General features: G+C 40.0%; 1 protein-coding gene and 1 long non-coding RNA gene across 3 annotated transcripts in view; one reads left to right on the top strand and one right to left on the bottom strand.

Annotated features, from left to right (window-relative positions):
- The window catches only part of THEMIS (thymocyte selection associated), an 85,513-nt gene extending 79,933 nt beyond the window's left edge, over positions 1 to 5,580 (bottom strand). For both annotated transcript variants that reach the window (XR_014589575.1, XM_083857324.1), the window contains exon 1: positions 5,398 to 5,580. Coding sequence is in view for 1 of the 2 variants with exons in the window: in XM_083857324.1 (XP_083713450.1) it covers positions 5,398 to 5,488 (91 nt within the window). In the remaining variant the exon portion in view is untranslated. The remainder of the gene's footprint in view (positions 1 to 5,397) is intronic.
- LOC310907266 overlaps positions 1 to 20,241 on the top strand; it is a 371,251-nt gene that overhangs the window by 210,359 nt on the left and 140,651 nt on the right. The window lies entirely within an intron of this gene.

The raw sequence follows: 20,241 nt of genomic DNA, 5'->3' as shown, positions 1-20,241 counted from the left end.
TCCTTTTGTGTTCAGTTTGCCTAGCTACAGTAACAGGGTTGACAAGACCTTTTGAACTCTGTTGATGTTCAGCAGACCCTATCACTTCCCTGAAATGCTTGCAGAAATGCATGCTGGAAAGTTGTCATTTCGCATCACAGAAGCAGAGAGAATGAAACCAAAACTGCAGAGGCAGCAAGCGAATGTGGATATGCAACCGGCAAGAGGAACCATGAGTCATGTTGTTTATAGTTTGCCAAAATTAGTTTTGAAATGGAACTTCTCACCCAAAGGGTTTTGTTTGGCATTGCCTCTCACACAGCTGTCAGAGAGCACCAAGCATCTGCCCAGAGGAGGAATCCCAACCTGTCAATTCTGAGAATCTTTAGATCCCTTAGGTTTGGAAGGACATTAACCAAGGATGTACGTGTGACCGCACACTTGCCTCTTCCCAATATTTTCTCCCTGCACAGATCTGGCACTTTCCTGAACCCCAAAGACTGGAGTACCACAGCTACAGCACACTGCTTCACTTCATACCAGCCTGCAGAGGTGGAGGCTTCCGGCTTAGAGTTTCCCTTCTCCTCAGAGAAGGAGCAGAGGGTTTCCTAACGTGTTTCACAGATCTGTTGTAAAAGAGGGTATGTCCTGGAACAGCAATTTACACAATGCACAAGCTGTTTTCAAATAACTGAACTGCAGAGCAGAACTACAAACTCTCTCCACACTCTGGCAAGTCCAAACCCCTGAAGAAATGGGGGAATACCACTACTGATATATGTGTTTAGGTGGGGCAAGAATGGGAAGATTGTGGGTAGGCTAATAACAACAAACACAAACAGAAGAGGTGCATTGAGCAGTTCTTCATTTTCACAATTAGAGTTGGCACTTTTTACTGTTCTGTCACTGGTTAAATTAAGCCTGCAAAATATGAAATTCAATTACCCATAAAATAATTATATCAGTATTAAAACAGACATAATTTTTGCAACATAAGATGAAAGCTCACACTTGCATGCTATCTGTAAAAATCAGTGGTCAGACAGTACTTACCTCACTAAGTATCAATATTTACTAAAATGATCAAAGAAAGATATTTGTTCAATCAAGTCAGTTCCCAATGGAGTTTCAGCAATCTAATTTTTTAATAACATATTTTAATGAGCTATTAAATTGTCATGTACTTCAGTCTTCACTATAGTCCCTTTCTAATCAGTGCTGATTACCAAGTTATTTGTATCTGGCAGGCTTGCTTTCATTTTATAATCATCCTTCCTATTCCCTTCAGAGATTCAACAGTACAGTCCAGTTTCTGTAGCAAGGACATTATAACTGCAGAGCCCAAAGCAACTGCCCTGAGAGGCATCCTTGCCATTTGCAGCACTACCATCTCCTTTCAGCTGTGTTTCTGTTTTCAAACCAGGGATGACAATAATTTCTCTGCTTCTGTGTGGACTTTTGAATATGATGATGAGAAGCATTTTGAAAGAACTCAGGGCTCTTACTATCACCCCACATTTCTGACTCTGCAAAGCGTCAGACAATGGTAGGTGATGGTTCCAGGTTGGGTCTCTGACTATGCAGCACCACACAGCTGGAGCCAAATGGGAATAGGAACATGGGAGTGTGAACAAGGGCCTCAAACCTTGACTATTCTGCCTAGAGGCAAACTGGTAAGGCTTCAACCAACCCTGAAGTCCAGATGTAGCATGAAAATTACTGATATCATTCAAGGAAAACGCTTTCCTCTTCTTCATGCCAGGAACAGAGAGGTAAACAGGAACAGAACTTCCTGAGAAAAGTGTCTAAATCATAGTATTCACTATCGACAGCAAAAGTTCAATTGCCCATAGCTTTTCTAGCTGAAAGTATTCCGTGTGGAAGCAGGGTCTATAAAGTCATGTCCATTTGCAGTTTGGGGAACTACAGTTAAATACATCACATTCCATTAATATCAGCAGGAACATAATTTTTTTATAGGCCAGTAGAGAGACTAATGGTAGAATGAGTGCACACAGCATACGTTTTCTACTTGCTCTCCACTGGGAACAGTAGCAGGCTGGCTTGGGTCTGAAAGGAGAGCTCTAGATTGTATTTGTTGTAACATGGATATAGAGGCAGAATGGATTCTTTCAGAGATGTTACCTTGCCAAAGGCAAGTAAATTCCCACTCTCTCCCTGGAGCTTGACTTTGCAGCTTCTAACAAAAATACCTCACCACATGGAAAACATCCATCCTCACAAAGCATTACACTTTTCTTATGCTTCCAAAGGTACTGGAAATCTGTCGGGAACTGTAAGGCTAGTTCACAAGTCCTAGACTTGCAAAATCGTTAGACCTAAGTGCAGTGTGTGGAAAATGCTGCTTCCAATAGAGTAAAAGGAGAGTTTCATCCCCACAGCGCACAGTGCACCAGAGAAGAACAGTGAATCAATTACACTGTGTTGTCTTATTATCATGTATCTTGGTGTAGCCTCCTTTGGTTGGCCGCTACAGCTTTGATGTGACAGCTGTAATGGGTGTAGTAGACCATTATATACTCTGTTAGCCATTCTATGTACCTGCCTGAGCTATGTTAAGAAACCTTGCCCTTTTTAGGGGGGTGGGTTGTGAGGAGAGGAATATACATTAATATTTACATCTACAAAAATTCTTTCTATTTTAAATTCTCACACAGGAAAATTAAGTATCCTTGGTGATTGATCAGTTTCAAGCTATCACATGTAATGCTTTAGTAATTGATCTTCTCCCTTACTATCTGCAGGTTGTGCTGAGAATGGTTACAGATTCCTATGAAATTCCATTCCACAAAACCACTTAGCTGACCAGGCTGACTGTGTAGCCATTTGGGAGCTATTACAATCAGTGCACAAATGCTCAGATTTGGTCCTGGCAGCCACAGCAATAAACCCGTATTCCCTGCCGATAGACCTGCCATTACCCACACTGTGATTGCTGGTGTACTGCATGGGGTAAGAGAGATCAAAGAGGGGGTTGCAGGGGGAGAGGGAACTGCCTGAGGAAGGACTAAAGAGTGGTTGTCCTAATGGAAACTTGAAGTGCTCAAAGTGGCCCGTTCTCCTGTTTAGCAATATAACAGGAGTTACTTCAGACTCTCTTTGAAGCACTAGTCTTGTAACAGAAAATGTAACATAAATCATAATGCAATCACAGAACAATGTGTTCACCCCAGATGCCAGGTACAGAAAGGAGGAAAATATTCAGAAAAGATCTGACACAGACAGAGAGCTCAGGGAAGGAGGGAGAGAAAGGGAGCGAACGCCTGGCCTGAGAAGACCTTTTGTAGCTCTAGATCCTGCAAACCTACCAGGCACTGAGTGTCTTGTGCATCTCAATCTTCCTCTAAAACAAGGAAGAAGAGGAACCCACAGAAGCCAACTACAGGACATCAGTGTTTCTAAGTACCTGCAAGTGTTTTTGGGGTATGCTGGTTGTGTGGGCAAGGAGCTAAGTAGAATATATTGGTCTTGCTTGTTGTACAAACAAGAGACTCATGCATGGCTGTCAGTGCTGCAGCTGCTGTGCTGGTGGGACACGTATGAGAACAGCTGAGAAGCCACCAGAAGCAGGGGACCGGAAGAGGTGTTAGGGCTGAAAACCAAAAAAGCATCAGAGCAGCACGAGGGCTGTCACTTTTTAATGCTAATATTCTGAGGTCTCTAGAACAGCACATACCACCCACTCCCAAGGCTAGTCAACAGCTAATAGGCTTTTTCTTTCACATGTGAGGAATTGCTGCAGAATGGTCTGTGGGATAACTCACCAGTGTTTTTCTCCTCATGTGGAAGGCTTTAGATAGTAAATAGTATCACACCCTAGCTAGAAAAACATATTGGTATAAGTTTTACCATCCATGAGCAGCAGGATGCAGACTGTAGGAACTCAGAAACCTGCAGACAGCTGGGCTACCATCCTTTTATCATAGCATTTTGTGTGTGTATATATGTATTTATACACACATCTCACAGTATTTTGTGTACACATATATGTACACATATATTTGTATATGTGTGCATTCCTACATGTATAAATGCATACAACTTGTTTTCATATCACTTCTGCTTCCTAGCAGAAGAGATGAATACAGTGGCTACTCCAGCTTAAGGAGGTGATCTCTTAGTTTTATTTCTTCATCACTTAGGCTGTAATTTTCTTATCAAAAACCTATTTGTCACAGCTGCTGGATCAGTTTAAAAGATAAACGGGAACAGGCCACATAGAAAAGTTCAGAAAAAGAGTATTTTTAAAAGTTCCCAGTAATTCTGGCTAAGTTTATTTCTCAGAATGCTTTTTCTATATGTCAGTATTATTCATAGGTAGTTTCCAGAACAGCCAGGATGGGCAATCAGGAGCACATGGAGAGTACACTACCATCACATATTCAGTATGCTCTTTCCCATTTCCTTTCTGCCCAAAAAGGCTGTTGTCATGGAGGGAAAAATCGCCCACTCTGACAACAGCTGCTGATTGCCAACCAGACTTTCCATGGTCACCTCCTCTCTCCTTCTACTATGGAGCAGCATGGAAATATTTAGATTGATGTAAAGATAGACATTGTGGATCCTGAAGTGGGTGTTTGGTTGAAGCTGAAGCAGACTTCAACTCATTTCATGAAACCTTCTCTGTTTTATTGGTTGAACCCAAATTTTTGCCTTCCAGTGGCATGGAGGCAACTTTCTTTTTCTAGACTGATGCATGGGCTTGACATGATATCTTCACTATCATTGAACCAGTTCCATACCCAAAAAAAGGGCAGATTTTTCCTTCTAATGCAAGCCTGTTTACCGCCTTTTGAGTGTGTTTCGTGCACAAGCAGAGCACTACAAATATCATAAAAACAGATCTGCAGCGGGAAGACCAAGTAAAATATTACCCCTGTGTTGCTCCTGTCCAGCTCATACCACCCCCTTTGCATTGTTGCGCACTTGAAGTGCCCCCAAATACAAGACAGAATTTCAGGGAGATCTTATGGTCCCTCATGGTCACTTTCCAGATTCCCTGGTTCTTTATTTCTGAGACAGAAGGCACCTCTCCATGGCAGCCTCAGAAGTCCAAGATGAGTTAAATCAATTAACCTGTGTGAGGTGATTTGCAGTTGCTGAATTGATGGCTCTGTGTAAGTACAAAGCAAATTCATGTCTTATTCCACTACTCTTTCCAGGATATGAAGAAGACTAACGACATTTTCTTTTTCACTGGCAGTGAGAAGATTGTACACTGCACCAATGACATTTCCAAAGCCATTGATAAAACACTGATTCTTCAGCTGGTGGGAAACTGCTAGGAGACACCTCCATGAGCATCCTTCCTATGCCTCCCCCACATTCCAATCTGAAGGAGGACCTAATGTCACATACAGCCTTGCAAAGCCCTGCCAGAAAACACTCAATGCTCACCTTGACAATAGATGCCTGACTGGATTTGGAGGACCCTGGGAAGGGCTCTGAGGTCCAGAGAATGAATGAACTTCTCCAGGGTAGAGGCCATGATTGTCCGCAGCCCAGTCGCATGTGGGTTTGGCACGTAAGGACCAGAGAAAAGCTCTCAAGGCAGCAACACTCAGCCTGGTGCATGCTTTGCTCGGGAGCTCCGCAGCAGCGGGGAGGAGTGGCGTGGGGAGGTACTTCTGCTTCCTTCCCTCTGTGGCTGCTTCCTCGCATGGGTGCAGCTGGAGTGGGGTGAGGCAGCTGGTGGTCCCACCAGCTGGTTCTGGCACCCACATGCACCAAGGGTCTGTGCCAGGCTGGGAGATGTGGGAAGTTGCTGTGGGTACTGGGCTCCAAAGCGGAAAGGGGGATCTGCTACAGGACTCCATTCCATCAGTGGTTGTTATTGACCCTGTGGAAAGAAGATGCTGAATATCAGCTCTGCCTAGAGTGGGGAAAAAATCCACCATATCTGGATGGGATGTTGTTAGTTTGTTGGGGTTTTTTTCCCCCTCTTGGAACACAGCAAAATAGTTCAGTGTTTGTTTACTTCAAAACCACAAATAGCCTTTGAAGAAAAGAAATTAAACACTTTACTACCTTAAATATTTTATCTGGATATAAGTTATACAAATAGAATCCAAATAACTTCATCCTCTAAACAGACATTTAAACACAATATTGTTATGCAAAATAGTCAACATTTTCTTATGCCACCAATGATTTGTGGGAATTTGGTTTTGAAATGCTTCAGCTGGGAAGGAAATTTTAAGAGGCAGTACCAGGTGAAAATCAGACTGGTGACAAACTCCCAGCCCTGATCCCAGTTCTGCCATTCTGAGCTTGATCAAGCACTTGTTTCAGCAGGACTCTTCTAAAGAACAAGGCCATAGCAAGTAAGCGGCAGACTCAGATCAGGAGGAAAACTGAAGTGACTGTGATTTTATGTTTGTTCACACTGCTCTCCTGTCTCCCTGAGGGGTCAGGGAAAGTAGAAAGCATGACCATTTTGACAAAAGAGTGAGCAAGATAATCAACCATTTATTTTCAAAACGCTTGCTAGCTTCATTTCCTCTATATGTAATATTTTGCAGGAGACAATATTAATCACATAATAAAAAGTTTACAATTAGAACTCTCAAATTCTTAGAGTGAGTGCACTGGCCATTGAAGTACCAGGCTACCTATAGAGTCTGAAAAGTTTGTTAACTTGGTCTTAAGAAATATTTCTCCAGAGAATGTGAAATACTTTTTATAAGTGGGGAATCTCCAGATGCAGAACTAATTATTGCCAGTTGTTAATAATGCAGGTGCTACAGGGAAGAGGAGTAAATAGACTTGGGATCTAGGAGTCACAGTTATTAGTAAAAGTAAAACTAGAGAACATGCACAGCTCATCAACTATTTTCATGCAATATATTACTTATTCTCCCCTCCCAAGAAAACATATTTGAAATTACACAAATGTAATTGATTTGAGAGAGAGCTGAGGAAATCACATGTACTCAGATAATCAAAAGACCTATATGGTAAAAAGCTGGTTCTTACAAGCACAAAGCAGTGAAATGTGTGAGTGGTTTCAGTTATTTCAGTGGGACATCTTTGTATTTTTTAAGATTTTTGTGCGCAGCTCTAGCAATTCAAAGCCAGCTTGGTACCTGCTCCCAAGGCTGTCAGGTATTGTGCCAATGCCAGCAGCAGGGCTTTACCTGTGCACATTGTTTTGATCAATGGATAAAGAGCCCCTAAGGCCATTTCTATAGTTCCTCAATTCACTTATATTTGGCTCTTCCCTTTGGCAAGACTGCCAGGAACAGAACCAAAAAAGAACATTTAAAATGAATGGCAAACACACACACAAATTAATGAATGTTTTCAAAATTGCTTGGCTCCAACAAAGCAAATGCACAAACAGACATGGATTTCACACAAGAAAAATTCAGAACAAAACCTGGTTCATGATGCTGAATCCAGCAGTCTAACATCATGGAGAAGGCAGCTGCAACTCTGTGCTCCCATGGCCAACAAGCAGCATGTGTTCCCAGTATAGGCACAGACACAGATATATAGAGCACCCATACACAAAAATACACTGCCAGACACAAAAATCAACCAATAGAGAAAACCCAGCAAGCCCCAATGGCCCTACCCTGTTTCCTTTTCTGGTTGGTGTATTAGTGAGAAATACACACAAATGCATTTATGCAGTGGGGATCCCTTCAGCAGCTGAACTTAGGCACACCCAGTGGCTTCTGATCCTGCTGCCACTGAGGCATGCAAGCAGCTCTGGAGGCCCAGAGCCTCTGTAATGTGCCTGGAAATACCCTGGAAGTACCTCTGGGGTTCCTATTCACTGTTATTCCTCTGTGTTTGTGTGTATTCAGAAACCAGCTTTTTATCACATAACCTAGCAAAACCAACCACCTTAGCCACAATGAAGGAACTAGAAATGCACTTGTTAGAAATTGCAATTTAAATCAGGAATGCTACCCACTGGTCATATGTATATGTTAGAGTCCCCAGATCTGCTAACACATAGACTGGTAAATAAGAAACACTGACCTGTTCTTCCAAATGTTCTGCAGGAGTTTTTCCAGTTTGAGTCTAAGGCCAAAAGGTAGAGGAAAATAATTTGCCATCTCCAAACCATCCTTGATTTTGGAGTGAGAGATCATCAGATTGTCATCATGGACTGCTGGTAATAAGGGACCCTTTGGGAAGGTTTTCATATTGCAGACTTAATTTTTAGGAGGATCTTGACTGAGAAAAATTCCTTTTGTTTTATCCAAGTTTCAATATTGAAGATTAGGAAAAGCTGCTGAAAAAAATATATGTATACTGTACCGAGAGGAGGTAATATCTGATCCTGTTCTTCCCATATGGAAATAACAAAGATCACAAACCTCTCCTTACCCCATCTTCAGCTCTAAGTTACAGCATTCTTCACAAAGACCCTGTCAGGACCTCGATGTTCCCTCTGCCCTGTGTGAACCTGCAGGTACAACCAGCTTGGCCAATCCATCTCTACTGCCAGTGATGGGGTGAAGGTCAAGGTTGCACAGCCAAACCTACAACTGCCAAAGTGGCCAGGAGTCCTCATGCAGCCATGGTGTTGGTGGCTCCAGCTGCTCTGGAAGGTGCACACAAACAGGGACCCATGTCTCCCCAGATGGAAAAACCCTGCTTATTCCCCAAGGGGGTGGCCAAGAACCAGCTGTAGGGGAATGTGACTGAAAAATAGCAGTCAGCTAATTCAGAAGGATGGACACATAGGCAAAACACAGAAATTTGAAGATTATATCCAGGAATATTTTTCCACCTTGCTGATGGGTTTAATTATTGTTTTTCAGAAAGTCAGTAAAATGTTTCAAGTTTCCAAAGAAAATCAGTTCTAAACCTGTGAAGGTTTGCAATATTTTTTGTGCTCTGGCCATTTGTTAGATAAATGTGGCCATCAGTTGAGCTGGTTGAAAAGAAACTTTAAAACAATCCTGTAAATATGAAACTAGGCATTATGTCTACAGGAATATATCATTTATTGAACTTAAAAACATAAGGCAGATGTATTTGATATAGCTGGAGAACAGTAATTCCAAAGAGGAAAATGCTTTAGGGAAACTAAAAACAATCCGGACCTGGGAGACAGGTGTGAGTGAGGCTCATATGAAACGGTTACACTACTTTTTGAATCAAATTCCAGATACTACAGGAAGTGCAATACATTTGCATTTTTTTTTTTTTTTCCAGTGTAAGGTTGTCATGGCTTAGGAATGATATTCTCCAATTTAGTACTCCCACTAAAAAAAGCATGTGATGCTTCCCCTCTCTTCCCTCCGACTGGAGGCACAAAAGGTGAAGTTCATAGGCTGAGATAAGACCAATATACTGGAAACAGCAATGAGATAAGAAAATAAATAGTAACAACAACAAAATTTATAACAAAAGTACACCAAAGAGAGAGTGATTCTCATGTAAAAATACTCACCACAAAGCCTAGGACAATAAACGATACTAGATGGACACCCCCACCATGATTTTTTTGATCAGGAGGAACCCCTTCTCCTCGGAAGCAGAGGTCCCTTTTCCCCTCCCCTGGCAATGATGTGAGGTGATACAGAATAACCTCAGTGTCCTAGCCATGGCCCTTACTGATTACTGTAGAAAAAGGAACCTTGTTCTGGCTGAAAAACCAGGAAAAATGTGGGAAACTCCACCTGTCATTAAAAATCGACACAGGTGCAGTGAGCTGTGAAATAATCTCCCAAGGGAGCAGTGGATTCCTGGAATGTTTAAGCCTTGACTAAATAAAGGACTTCATGACACCATCAAGAACAATTCTGATAAAGGAAGGGAGAGTGGTCATCTTTTGCTATGGATGGTTAGCTGTATTGCCACCCTTCATTTAGAGATCTACTGCCTCAATACTCAAATCAGGTGAACAGTATTATATTTAGCTGTTCCAGAGGTGAACTGAGCATTAAAAAAAGCTGTAGAGACTTCCAGGAGCTGTGGTCTTCCTCTGCTAGCCCTCACTGGTTCTGGTAATATCAATCAAGTTTCGTACAACCCATGCAAGAAGCACAATCTTCTCCTTCCAATGGCTCTTGTGATGTAAAATGATGATCTCAGCTTGAACAAACTGTCCCCAATGTAAGAAAAAGTCTAATCCCTCCAATGGCACACATGGATTATTCACGGAGAGACAGAGGCTGAACTGGCTGAAACATGGACTATGTAACACGAGTTACAACGTGATGGGTGGGTCTCTGTGTAAAAGTTTTTTCTGCCACTTCAGTATATATAGATGGATAGGATTTATTGCCCAATAAAGCCAAAGGTGATTAGCTCATAAGCACTGAAATAATTTTATCCAAAGAAACCTAACGTTTTTAGCCTAATATTTAGGTTACTTATTCTCCAGCACCTGCAACAATTGCTTCTAACTTTTACCTGAAAATATAAAGCACTCGTTGCTCAGAATATTTCACTGACTCCAGAAAGCTGCTTTGTTTTTTTAATTTTTTTTAACATTCTTTCTTCCATGGACAGCTGCTGCTCACACTCCCCCTAGGAGTAGAGGACTTTTCAAATCTGCAGACAGAGTCAGATCGTGCTGGAAATTAAAATTAAGAGCCATGTTGAAAAGCAAGGATCATTACCCACAGAATTTTATACTGCTTCACCATCAGTTGAAGTCCTCAGATAGAGATAAAATCTGCCTTTCTAAAAATACAGTCTTGCTCTACTCCAAGTTTTTGCACTTGGTATAAAAATGGTTGTATTGAAAATCTTAATGCCTTCACAAAGCAGGTGGTCACCCTTGTGAATTGTGGTGGTTCCTGGCTCTAAAATCTTGGGACATTTTAGTGCCCAGTGATTTCATTTTGAGCTTTCCTTTACATTTTCAGGAACTACATTTTGGGTTCTTTGACATTTCCTTACAGTTTGACAGAGAGATCTTAGACATGCTCTTCGTATGAAATTTAAATGGCTTAGCAGGTATGAACAAAAGGCTGTTAGTAAAAGCTCTTGAGCCCACAGGGTTATTTGCCAATGTTTGACTCCAGTGAACAGTCTATTGAAGAACCAGGATCCCCCAGTGCTTTTAAAAGAATTGAAGCACATGTACGCACATTACATTGTGAAAAACAGTAAGTTTTTGGCTGACTTTTTATGGACTGAACATAATAACCTGTAGGTATTTTCAACATTTTATTGAGCAATTCTGCACCTGCCAGAGTCAGAAAGATCTTTTCATTGATTTTAATAGAAGTTGGAGTAGATTCTTAATAAGGAAGAGTTTCAGCTGGTTGTGGCTTCTCAGAGAAACACCTTGTTTATAACTGCATTTCAAGTTACAGTATTGCAAAGAATATTGACATAAAGTTTTCTGAAGTCTCTTCAACAAAGAGCAATAGCTCTGTATACACCAGTAAATTATAGAAAATATATCTCCAGAAATCTTTCCCCAGCTGTGGGTAAGTGTGATAAGAATCACGGTCTTAATGAATGCATTTAAAGTGTTAGCACCACAAATGTATTGAACACTAAAGCCCCTGAAAGGTTGGAGTGCTGCAAAGGCTCTGCCAATGCTTTGTTCAACCACAGAGAAAAAGGACACTATTTGAGATTTCTAAGCTCTGTGCTAGTATAGACTCAAAGCTAAAAATAGCCTTGAGAGTATAGAATCTCAAGCTACAAATTCCTCCATCTACTGACAGGTATTAATGGTACTTGCCTTTATAAATGTATTAAGATGATTGATACTGAACTGTTTATAAAGTATTTTGAAGATAAAGCAGAATGCAAATGTTTAATACAGTAGGAGTTCCAATACAAATAGGCACCTGCCAAAATGACTGTTTATACAAAATGAGCCATCCAGGCAATCCTCAGCCAGTGTTACCACTTTTTATTTGACAGCTCAGAACATGAACTCACTCTTCCAATGGAAATATTTATCGATCTATGCATTGCATCACACTTCAAAATCTATTCAGGCAGCCTCGGTGTTCCAATGGCTGAGCAGATATTAAATATATTTGAGTTCTATCTTCTATACTCACTTTGGGGGTACCATTTTGCTTGAGTAGACTCAGAGTAGAGAATTACAACATAACCAGAGCTACATGGAAAATCTATGGCATAGCCATGGTTGTGTGTCCTGATCTTTAAAGCCTAGCCCAAATCCTCTCGTTACAGTAAGAATTTTTACTCCTTCTAAAAGATAAAACATTTTAGTCTCTGTAAAAAAAATAAAATTAAACAAGTCTAACTACAACTCAGCACCCAAACTGTGGAAATTTCATTATCTGTCTGTCTGTCTGTTTTCTATGGATTGGTGTTTTTTGTTGTTGTTGTTGTTGTTGTTGTTGTTGTTGTTGTTGTTGTTGTTGGGAAGGAAAAATGATGGGAGGGACCTAAATGAAAAGACATCCTGCAGCTTTAGGAAGAAGTATGGGTCCATTAAAGATGGGGTAAAGATTCTGGCAGAAAAAATTACTTGAGATATCTTCAAATTACAGAAAGTGTTTTGAAATATGTTTGGCATACCTTCAATGCATTTTTGACAGCTGGAAACATGCTAGAGAAATTTTTGAATTAATTTCAAATATCACTCTCTCCCTTTGTGATTCCTTGAGTGGGGTGGATTGTAATTTATTTTTAAAGAGGCAATGTAAGTTTTTAGATGCTGTTAAAGGAATCCAAAATAATATTTTTGCACCTTGTCACTGTTTAAAGAAAAGGACACTGTATTAATTTAAATATATTTGTGAAGGGTTGATTCCCCAAATGGAATTTACATAGCTACTTCCACTAATTATTCCTGAAGTTTCACCTATCAGCTGTCAATTTTACACAGAGGGGAAGCAGAACAGTTTGACTTTTCCTGACAGCAAAGAGCTTTAACAGAACTATAATGAAAACTGGCACCTGGCACCTCACACTCCTTACCTCCCCAATGTCTATACTAACAGAATAAGGAGCACTAATAACTCCTCTTTATGGGAGCATTAAAAAACACAGTTTAGCCTAAACAGCTGGTAAAAGAAATCAACAAAACATTTAGTTTAATAATGGTTACCTTGAATGTTTTTTTATCCTTAATATTTATCTTAAATGGCAGACTTGTCTAACTTTCAAGTTAATGATGAATTGGTGCCACTGAATGTATTTATTCATTGTTATTGAAACTGAAATACTAGCTGTCATTTTAAAAAGCATACAAACCCAAGCTTGCTCTTGTCCTTTCTCCTCTCCTCTCCTCTCCTCTCCTCTCCTCTCCTCTCCTCTCCTCTCCTCTCCTCTCCTCTCCTCTCCTTCTTTTTCTTTTTTCTTCTTTTTCTTTTTTCTTCTTTTTCTCTTTTCTTCTTTTTCTTTTTCCTCATTAGTGGGAGCCTTTCTAAAAGGTCCACAGAAAGTCTGACAAGCACACAATTTTATTCACCCAGTTTTAGAAACAGCTTTAGAAAGCCGAAGAACAAACTTAAATGTAATTACTTCCATTCTGTGTATGAAGTTGAATCTAAAAGCAAATTGTTTCTGCAGGAAAAATGTGTTTCATTAAAGAATAAAGGCTTCATATAAAATGCAGTTAACACTTGCCAACATATCAGTGAAATTGATTGTAATTTCCTACCTTTTCCAAGGCATTGATATTACCCTGCTGCAAGACATTTTGGTTGTCATTATAATTTACCATATGAAAACTCAGATGCATTTTCTGCCTCAGTGTTCTGCATCTATGCTCTTGTTCCAGGTGTCCCTAGCTCTTTCTTAAGGAGAAAGAGTATAAAGGTACCAGTGACTGGTGAACTTCTTTCTTGGAGGCTTTTTCAGGTTTTATTTTTGGTTTTGTTTTGTTTGTTTGTTTTGCTATTGTGTTTTTTTTTTTAATTATTATTAATTAATTAATACACAGGCAAATTGAACATAGATGAAAACATTTGGAAAAGTCTAAGGAAGCTGTGGAAAAAAAAGATCTGACATAAAGAGTTTAAAGGGCCTTTTATTTGAAGAGGCAGCAAGACTCTTGGGCTGGCTCCTGCCAGAGTTTCAGCCCATGGGAGAAGAGAGTGCCCAGGGAGTTCTCAGTCTGCCCTCATGACTCCTTATCCCTAGGGGTGGTGGATTGAAGGCTGTATTTGGTCCAGTTGAGACAAGATTTGTCTGCATTTCATCACAAGCACAGATTCAGCAAGTCCTTTATTTCATGTTTGTATCGTATTTTTTTTTTGTTTACTTATCAGCCATAAAGTTTTTTGGCTTCAGGGAAGGGTCTCAGTATATTTAAACAGAAATTTGTTTTTAATTTAGTGCCAAATCCGTTTTCTGTTATGACATTTGGTCATAACAAAATCTGAGAGCACCACAAACAATGTACATTTACTTCATAACATGCAATCATAAGCATCCCCTTCTTTTTCTCTTCCAGCCCTGTTTCTCCCTCTCCAAGAGCAGAATGCTGCTTTTTCTGCCTTTCCTGGTATCATTAAGATAAATAGGGTTGTCACAAAACCCCCTCTAATTCCCTCAGTGGTGGCACAGGTTCCATCCTCTACTTCACTCAAGAGGTGGCTGCTGGCCAACACCTTTTCTGGTCCTACAGAATCATCATTCTTGTGGTAGCCTGTGACAAGCATGTTACACATACTGTAAGAAGCTAAGCCTTCATGAGTGACTCGTTTGGGAAAACTGCTGGAACAAATTGTGCTCCCATATCAAATTGGTCAATAAGCCTCTTTCCCACCTGGGGAGGAGGAAAGAGCACAGGGGTTCTTCTGCAAAACAACCTATAAAAAGACCATAAAAGGCTTTTTTTTTTTTTTTTTTTTTTGAAGAACCCATAGGTAGCATTTATTTTAACTTTTTTTTTTTTTTTTTAAATTTTTTTTGTGTGTGTGTGCATTTTAGCCCTGTTGTATTAAAATACTCAGTCCAGAAAGTTCTCCCTGTGAAGGTTCACCAAGCTAAATAAATCTCATTACTTCTCATGTAAAATGATAACTTACTGAGTAGTGCACATTGCATCCATTTCTTCTTGTAGGAAGCTTTGCTTTGCAGTATGAAACATATGTTCTGATGCAGCCAAGGCCCTTTCACCTTGCCCTTCTCCATGAACTTCATGTAAATTATCTAAGATTTCAGACGGTCTGTAAGGAAACATCCTGGGGCTCTCATTTTGGAGTATAAGTCCTTCTGCCAGCTTTTCATCTTAATTTCAGTTTGTTGCACGTACATTTATTTGACATCCAAGAGCATTTGTGACCCTTGGGCATCTCCTTCAATGTGTTCCTAGCACATGTTCTCCTGGATGAAGCATACAGAACAGCAGTTGGACCCTTCTCCTCTCCTCCCTTCTTCCTGTTGCCACACTGCCAGAGACCCCTGAGCCAGGGGATGCTGAGAGCCTGGGGGGCACTATAGTATCCTGGACCTTTTGGTGCTGAGCATTATGTGAGATTTAACACACATCCAGCATGAATAGATAGATACATTTTGAAAAATTAAAGTCTGCATCTCCCTCCACATCTCTCTGAGCTAAGTGTCTGTAAGCGTTCTTGTGGAATTATGTCAACAAATTAATTCAGGCTTGCCAAGGCTAGAGGATGAAATCCTCAAAGCCATCCCACTAAAGCCCATTTTACATGTATTTTGTTAATTTTTTTTCTGAATTCTGCTCTCTGCTCACCCACAAAATCCACTTAGGCAATATGGCTGAAGAGGAGCTTGCCAAGGAAGACTTAATATATCATATGAGAGAAAGTACTATAAAAAGGGAAAAAAACCCATCCAATACAAAACCTTAAACTCTTCCTAAAAGAGAGAATAACATGAAATCAAAGTAAGCAGAGTCACAGGGAAAAAAAAAACCAAAAAAAACCCCCAAAAACCCCCCAAAAAAACCCAAAAAAAAAAAAAAAAACCCCACAAAAAAACCCCAAAAAACAACAACAAAAAAAACCAAACAAAAACAAACAAACAAACAAAAAAAAACCCACCAAAAAACAAACCAAACCAAACCAAACCAAAAACCCAATAACAAAGCCCAAAACAAGCCAGCTCCAACACCGAAAAAAAATGCTAAAGAAAATTTGCTGATTTCACTTTTAACACACAGCTGATGATGCTTCCTGAAACTAGCAGATAACCAGAGCCCCTTGCCCATCCAAGCCTGACCTATAATAGGCACTATAATGAGCTATTTCCTGGGACTGTCCTCTCTCCCGGCTGGGAAAGGGGCAAAAAGGGCAATCAGATCAAAAGATGCTTGTAACTTGGGGTACCTCACCCCATTTTAGGCAGTTACGGTTTTCCCAGAACATCGTATTTCTGAATATTAAAATAAGTTTGAAAATAGAAAATGTTATTTTCTGTCTCTAGACTGTGTGTTCTAACCCAGTCCCATGGCAAAGAGACAGCAGCATGTCACCCAGCTGCCATGTGGACACCAGCCACAGTAATGTTATTGGAAAGTGAGTGTGGGAAAATTATTTTTGCCATACCCCTTCGACTAGTTAATTTTAAAGTTCCCTTTAAAAATCCCTTCACAGTAGCACATTTCAGGAACTGCCATGACAGAAAGTCAGTTACACATACATGCTGGTGTACATCCAGATATTCCTGTTTCCTTTCTCTTAACACCTAGGATCTTCTGTGGAGTTAACCAACCTACCCCCATACATTGCTGGGTGAATCTTTTTAAAATTAAACACACCTAAATATATCACTTATCAAAGTTCTTCCACTTTGTTTCACATTGTTTTAAAGCCCACTGACCTTTAAAGACTTGGACATACCCTTAAAGAATTGGAAGGGAGCAGGCTTTTTCACCTCCTCCCCAACCCAGAGAAGCACTGGAAAGAACCAAAGATCAGTTGCAGTTGTTTCACTTTGGAATTAAGTTGTTGTCATTCTGCTTAAAACACTCAGCAGATTTTTGAATGACAACCAGCAAGAAGCTTGCTTTCAAAGGTGCCAGGTGACCTCAGATGAAGGTGAGAGGTGTTGGTTCAGTTATTTAGCATAAATTTGGAACGAGCTGTTGAAATTTTTTCTGCTGAAAAGTTGAAATGCATTACAGAGATAATACCATGTTCCATCCATGCTTGGTTTGCTTCAGCCTGTGCTGAGTTAAAAAACATCAATGAAAATAAGAATTAAAAGAAACCAAACCAAAACAACAAATTGAGCAACATATACAATGTCCTGTTGCTGGATCCCAGTCAATTTACAAAGGCCACTGGAAGAAGAGGAAAAATGATCAGGTAAGAGTATAGAATCTAATCTGAAAAGCACACAGGCTTGAAAAGAGATGAGTATCTGCCTTCCTTAAACATTTGTGTGCCTGTAACAAGAATAGGCAGAATAGGCACCTCCTGGCAAACTCAAAGTAATGAGCAAGACCAGAACATACTGTGAGGAATCTTTGCACGACCATGCAGGCGTGTTACTTAAAGTCTTAAAAGTGAAGGCCTGGAAAATGCAGACTTGTATGTGTATATCAACAAAATGGTTGTCACATTCTAGTCTCTATCTTTCTAAGGACTATCTGATAATTCAATTTTTATTTTCCCATGATGGGCTGTAAACTCAGATCAACTTGCAGGGCATGTGCCTCTCTCCAGTCTGATGCTTGTAATTTTTCCCGAATGTCAAATCATGTAGGACTCTGAAGCTCTTCGTTTATCAAGTTTGCTTCTGTTTTCAGGACACTCAGAATTCTTCTCACACTCTGAAATCTTTTACTGTGGCTCCCTAGAGGACACAGTAAAGCACCTGACTCTCAGAGTGCTCTCCCAAAAAATACTCTTCCCTCTCAACCCTGATCTCTGATGTCGCTGTCTCAGTAAAAATTTCCTGCTTCTAAGAAAAAAAAAAATATGCTAAAAAAAAAGCATCAAAAAGAAGCCTGCACTGTAGCATTTGGCTGTCATGTAGAAGTGAGGTAGGGGCTGAGACCACCGCTGTGAAATCTCACCTGAGCTATAACTTCCTGTCACATATACTTTACTTCTCATTTGTTGCTTGTCCTCAGAACCAAGATGACCGACCATGTTTGATGTTGCAGCATTGCTCCCCTTTTCTGAAATGGCATCAACCAATATGATATCACAAAAATTGCACCTTCTGGCCTTCGAGGCAGACTGACTCCAGAAACATACTGGAGTTCATAGGTCATCAAATGAGGCATGCCACCAGGTTCTCAAGTTTCTTGCCTGCGCTAAACCTGGTTTAGTGGCACTATTATTTTTTTAATATTTCACAATACCTCTGCAGAAATGTCCTTTATTGAAGAATCTGCTCACTTAAATTGCCCATTTCTTTCTCCTTGACACTGTCCCTTGCTCAGCATCTTTTATCCTCAGTGGCCTAAATCAATCGTTCAACCTTCCTTGACCACAAATATGACATTTATTCAGTATTTGAAACTTTTTCACTGACTGAAGCAGTCAGGATTTTTATATCCTCCCATATATTTCATAACTGCATGTTTTTGGGAAGTCCCAATCTTGTCTAGATTTTTATATTTTCTATCCTGCTTATTCTTACATCCAAAGCCAGTGCTTTCTATGCTGTTGCCAAATAAAGGGTGAACGGGATTCCTGTCTTTGTGCTGATCCCAGTCAGTTTACTGACTATTTTGTTCTCTGTCTCTTGCACAAAGTTTATAAACCCTGCACTGCAAAAGCTAAAGGCCTATTCCTTAGGCCTCTGTCCATTGTAGTCACCCCCTGAATATCCTATAGGACTCATCATACTTGTCCCTGCTACCTTTAATGCACATACCAACAGCTTGTATTCAAGGACAGACTGCTGCAGGGTGTGATTCTGACTACTTAAAGGAGTATCATCTTAGAAGGGGTCTCTGTAAAGCAAGGCTATTATTTGAAGTAAACAAAGTGCCTGAAAGGAAGGCACATTGAAGTAGAAACAAAGCCTGCACTCCTTCCCTGTTTTTTTTAAAGAAATGTTTAAAAGCCTTTGCCACAGACAAAACCACACAGTTATTTTCTCACAGCTGTAATTACAGCTCACTGTCACACTAGCTGAACTACCTCTTCTGGCTGGAGGAGAAATATTAGGAGAACCTATAATATGCCTAGTGCTTTTATATCCTATTTTATCCTCACCCCTGAAGAAGTCTGACCTATGAGAATTGCTGCTGTATGTCTAACTGCAAGGTAAGCTGGAAACCTCGATCATTTCAGGAGATGAAACCAAGCAGCAGCCTATTTTATACAGTTTAAACTGCACCAACCGAAGCTTCAGTGATAGATTTTGTGAAACACAAAAGGTTGCAGCAGTGTCACAGCTTCCTATGACTTCCACCGAGTTTAAAAAGAACGCATACACCCCTTGAGCAGGGGGTTTCAAGCATTTTCAGTACGCTGAGGCAATTTTGCAATGTTAGTCTGGATTATCAGTGAGTTTCATAACAACTTCACCCTGGAAGTGAGGAAAAAGGCTACAGCACCAGGTTCTGTGCAAAAAATAGTTCAGACCATGGGTCCAGATGGGCTATTTATTGTACCTGCTCATTGATACATCAAGTGGGTCAGAAAGACTAACAAAATATTAAGCAGTTTAATGTATTTGATCACAAACAATGATTTCACCTGTTGGGACTTAAGCAAGACAAATGTCTTCCAAAACTTTTCTGAAACTTACAGTTTGACTTTATAGATACTACAAAAAAACAATTCACTCTGGTTATCTTGAGAGAGAAACCCCAAAGATACTGTAATCTTTGTTTTCATGCTTGTTATTGGAATGCAAAAAGACAACATCCACTTTCTTCAGCATTTCAGGACTGCAAAATACTGTTTCAGATGCTATTCTAGAAGATTAAATGCACAAAAGAAAGACAAAAGTTTTGCACTGAGAAATGGAAACAGCTCACACTGGTTTGCACCTGGCAGGAAAATGCAGAGATATTATCAGAGTTTGGAGGTACTGTGTTTTGCCAGATATAATTTCTGTGCTCATTACCAAAGAGCTCGAGGTTACTCCAAAGCTTGCAAGAAATATCAGGTTTTGCTTCCATGTCCACTGGACAGACTTTTTTTTTTTTTTTTTTTTTTTTTTTTTTTTTTTTTTTTTTTTTTTTTTTTCCCCTCTTTTGCTTACAGGGGATGTGAAAAAATCTCTGAGCATATGGGGATCTCAAATTTATCTTGATGTAATTTGTGAAGTAAGGAACTATTTTCTGATCTAGATGGGAGCTAGAAGGCATTACAAAAGACTGTTGAAATCAAGCTATCTCAACAAGGCACAAAAATATCTTTGTTGGCCAAGACACAGTTAATAAAC

This window comes from Zosterops lateralis (genome assembly GCF_965231275.1).
Source record: "Zosterops lateralis genome assembly, chromosome: 3".
NCBI lineage: Eukaryota > Metazoa > Chordata > Aves > Passeriformes > Zosteropidae > Zosterops > Zosterops lateralis.
This window is presented reverse-complemented; position numbering and strand designations above follow the sequence as displayed.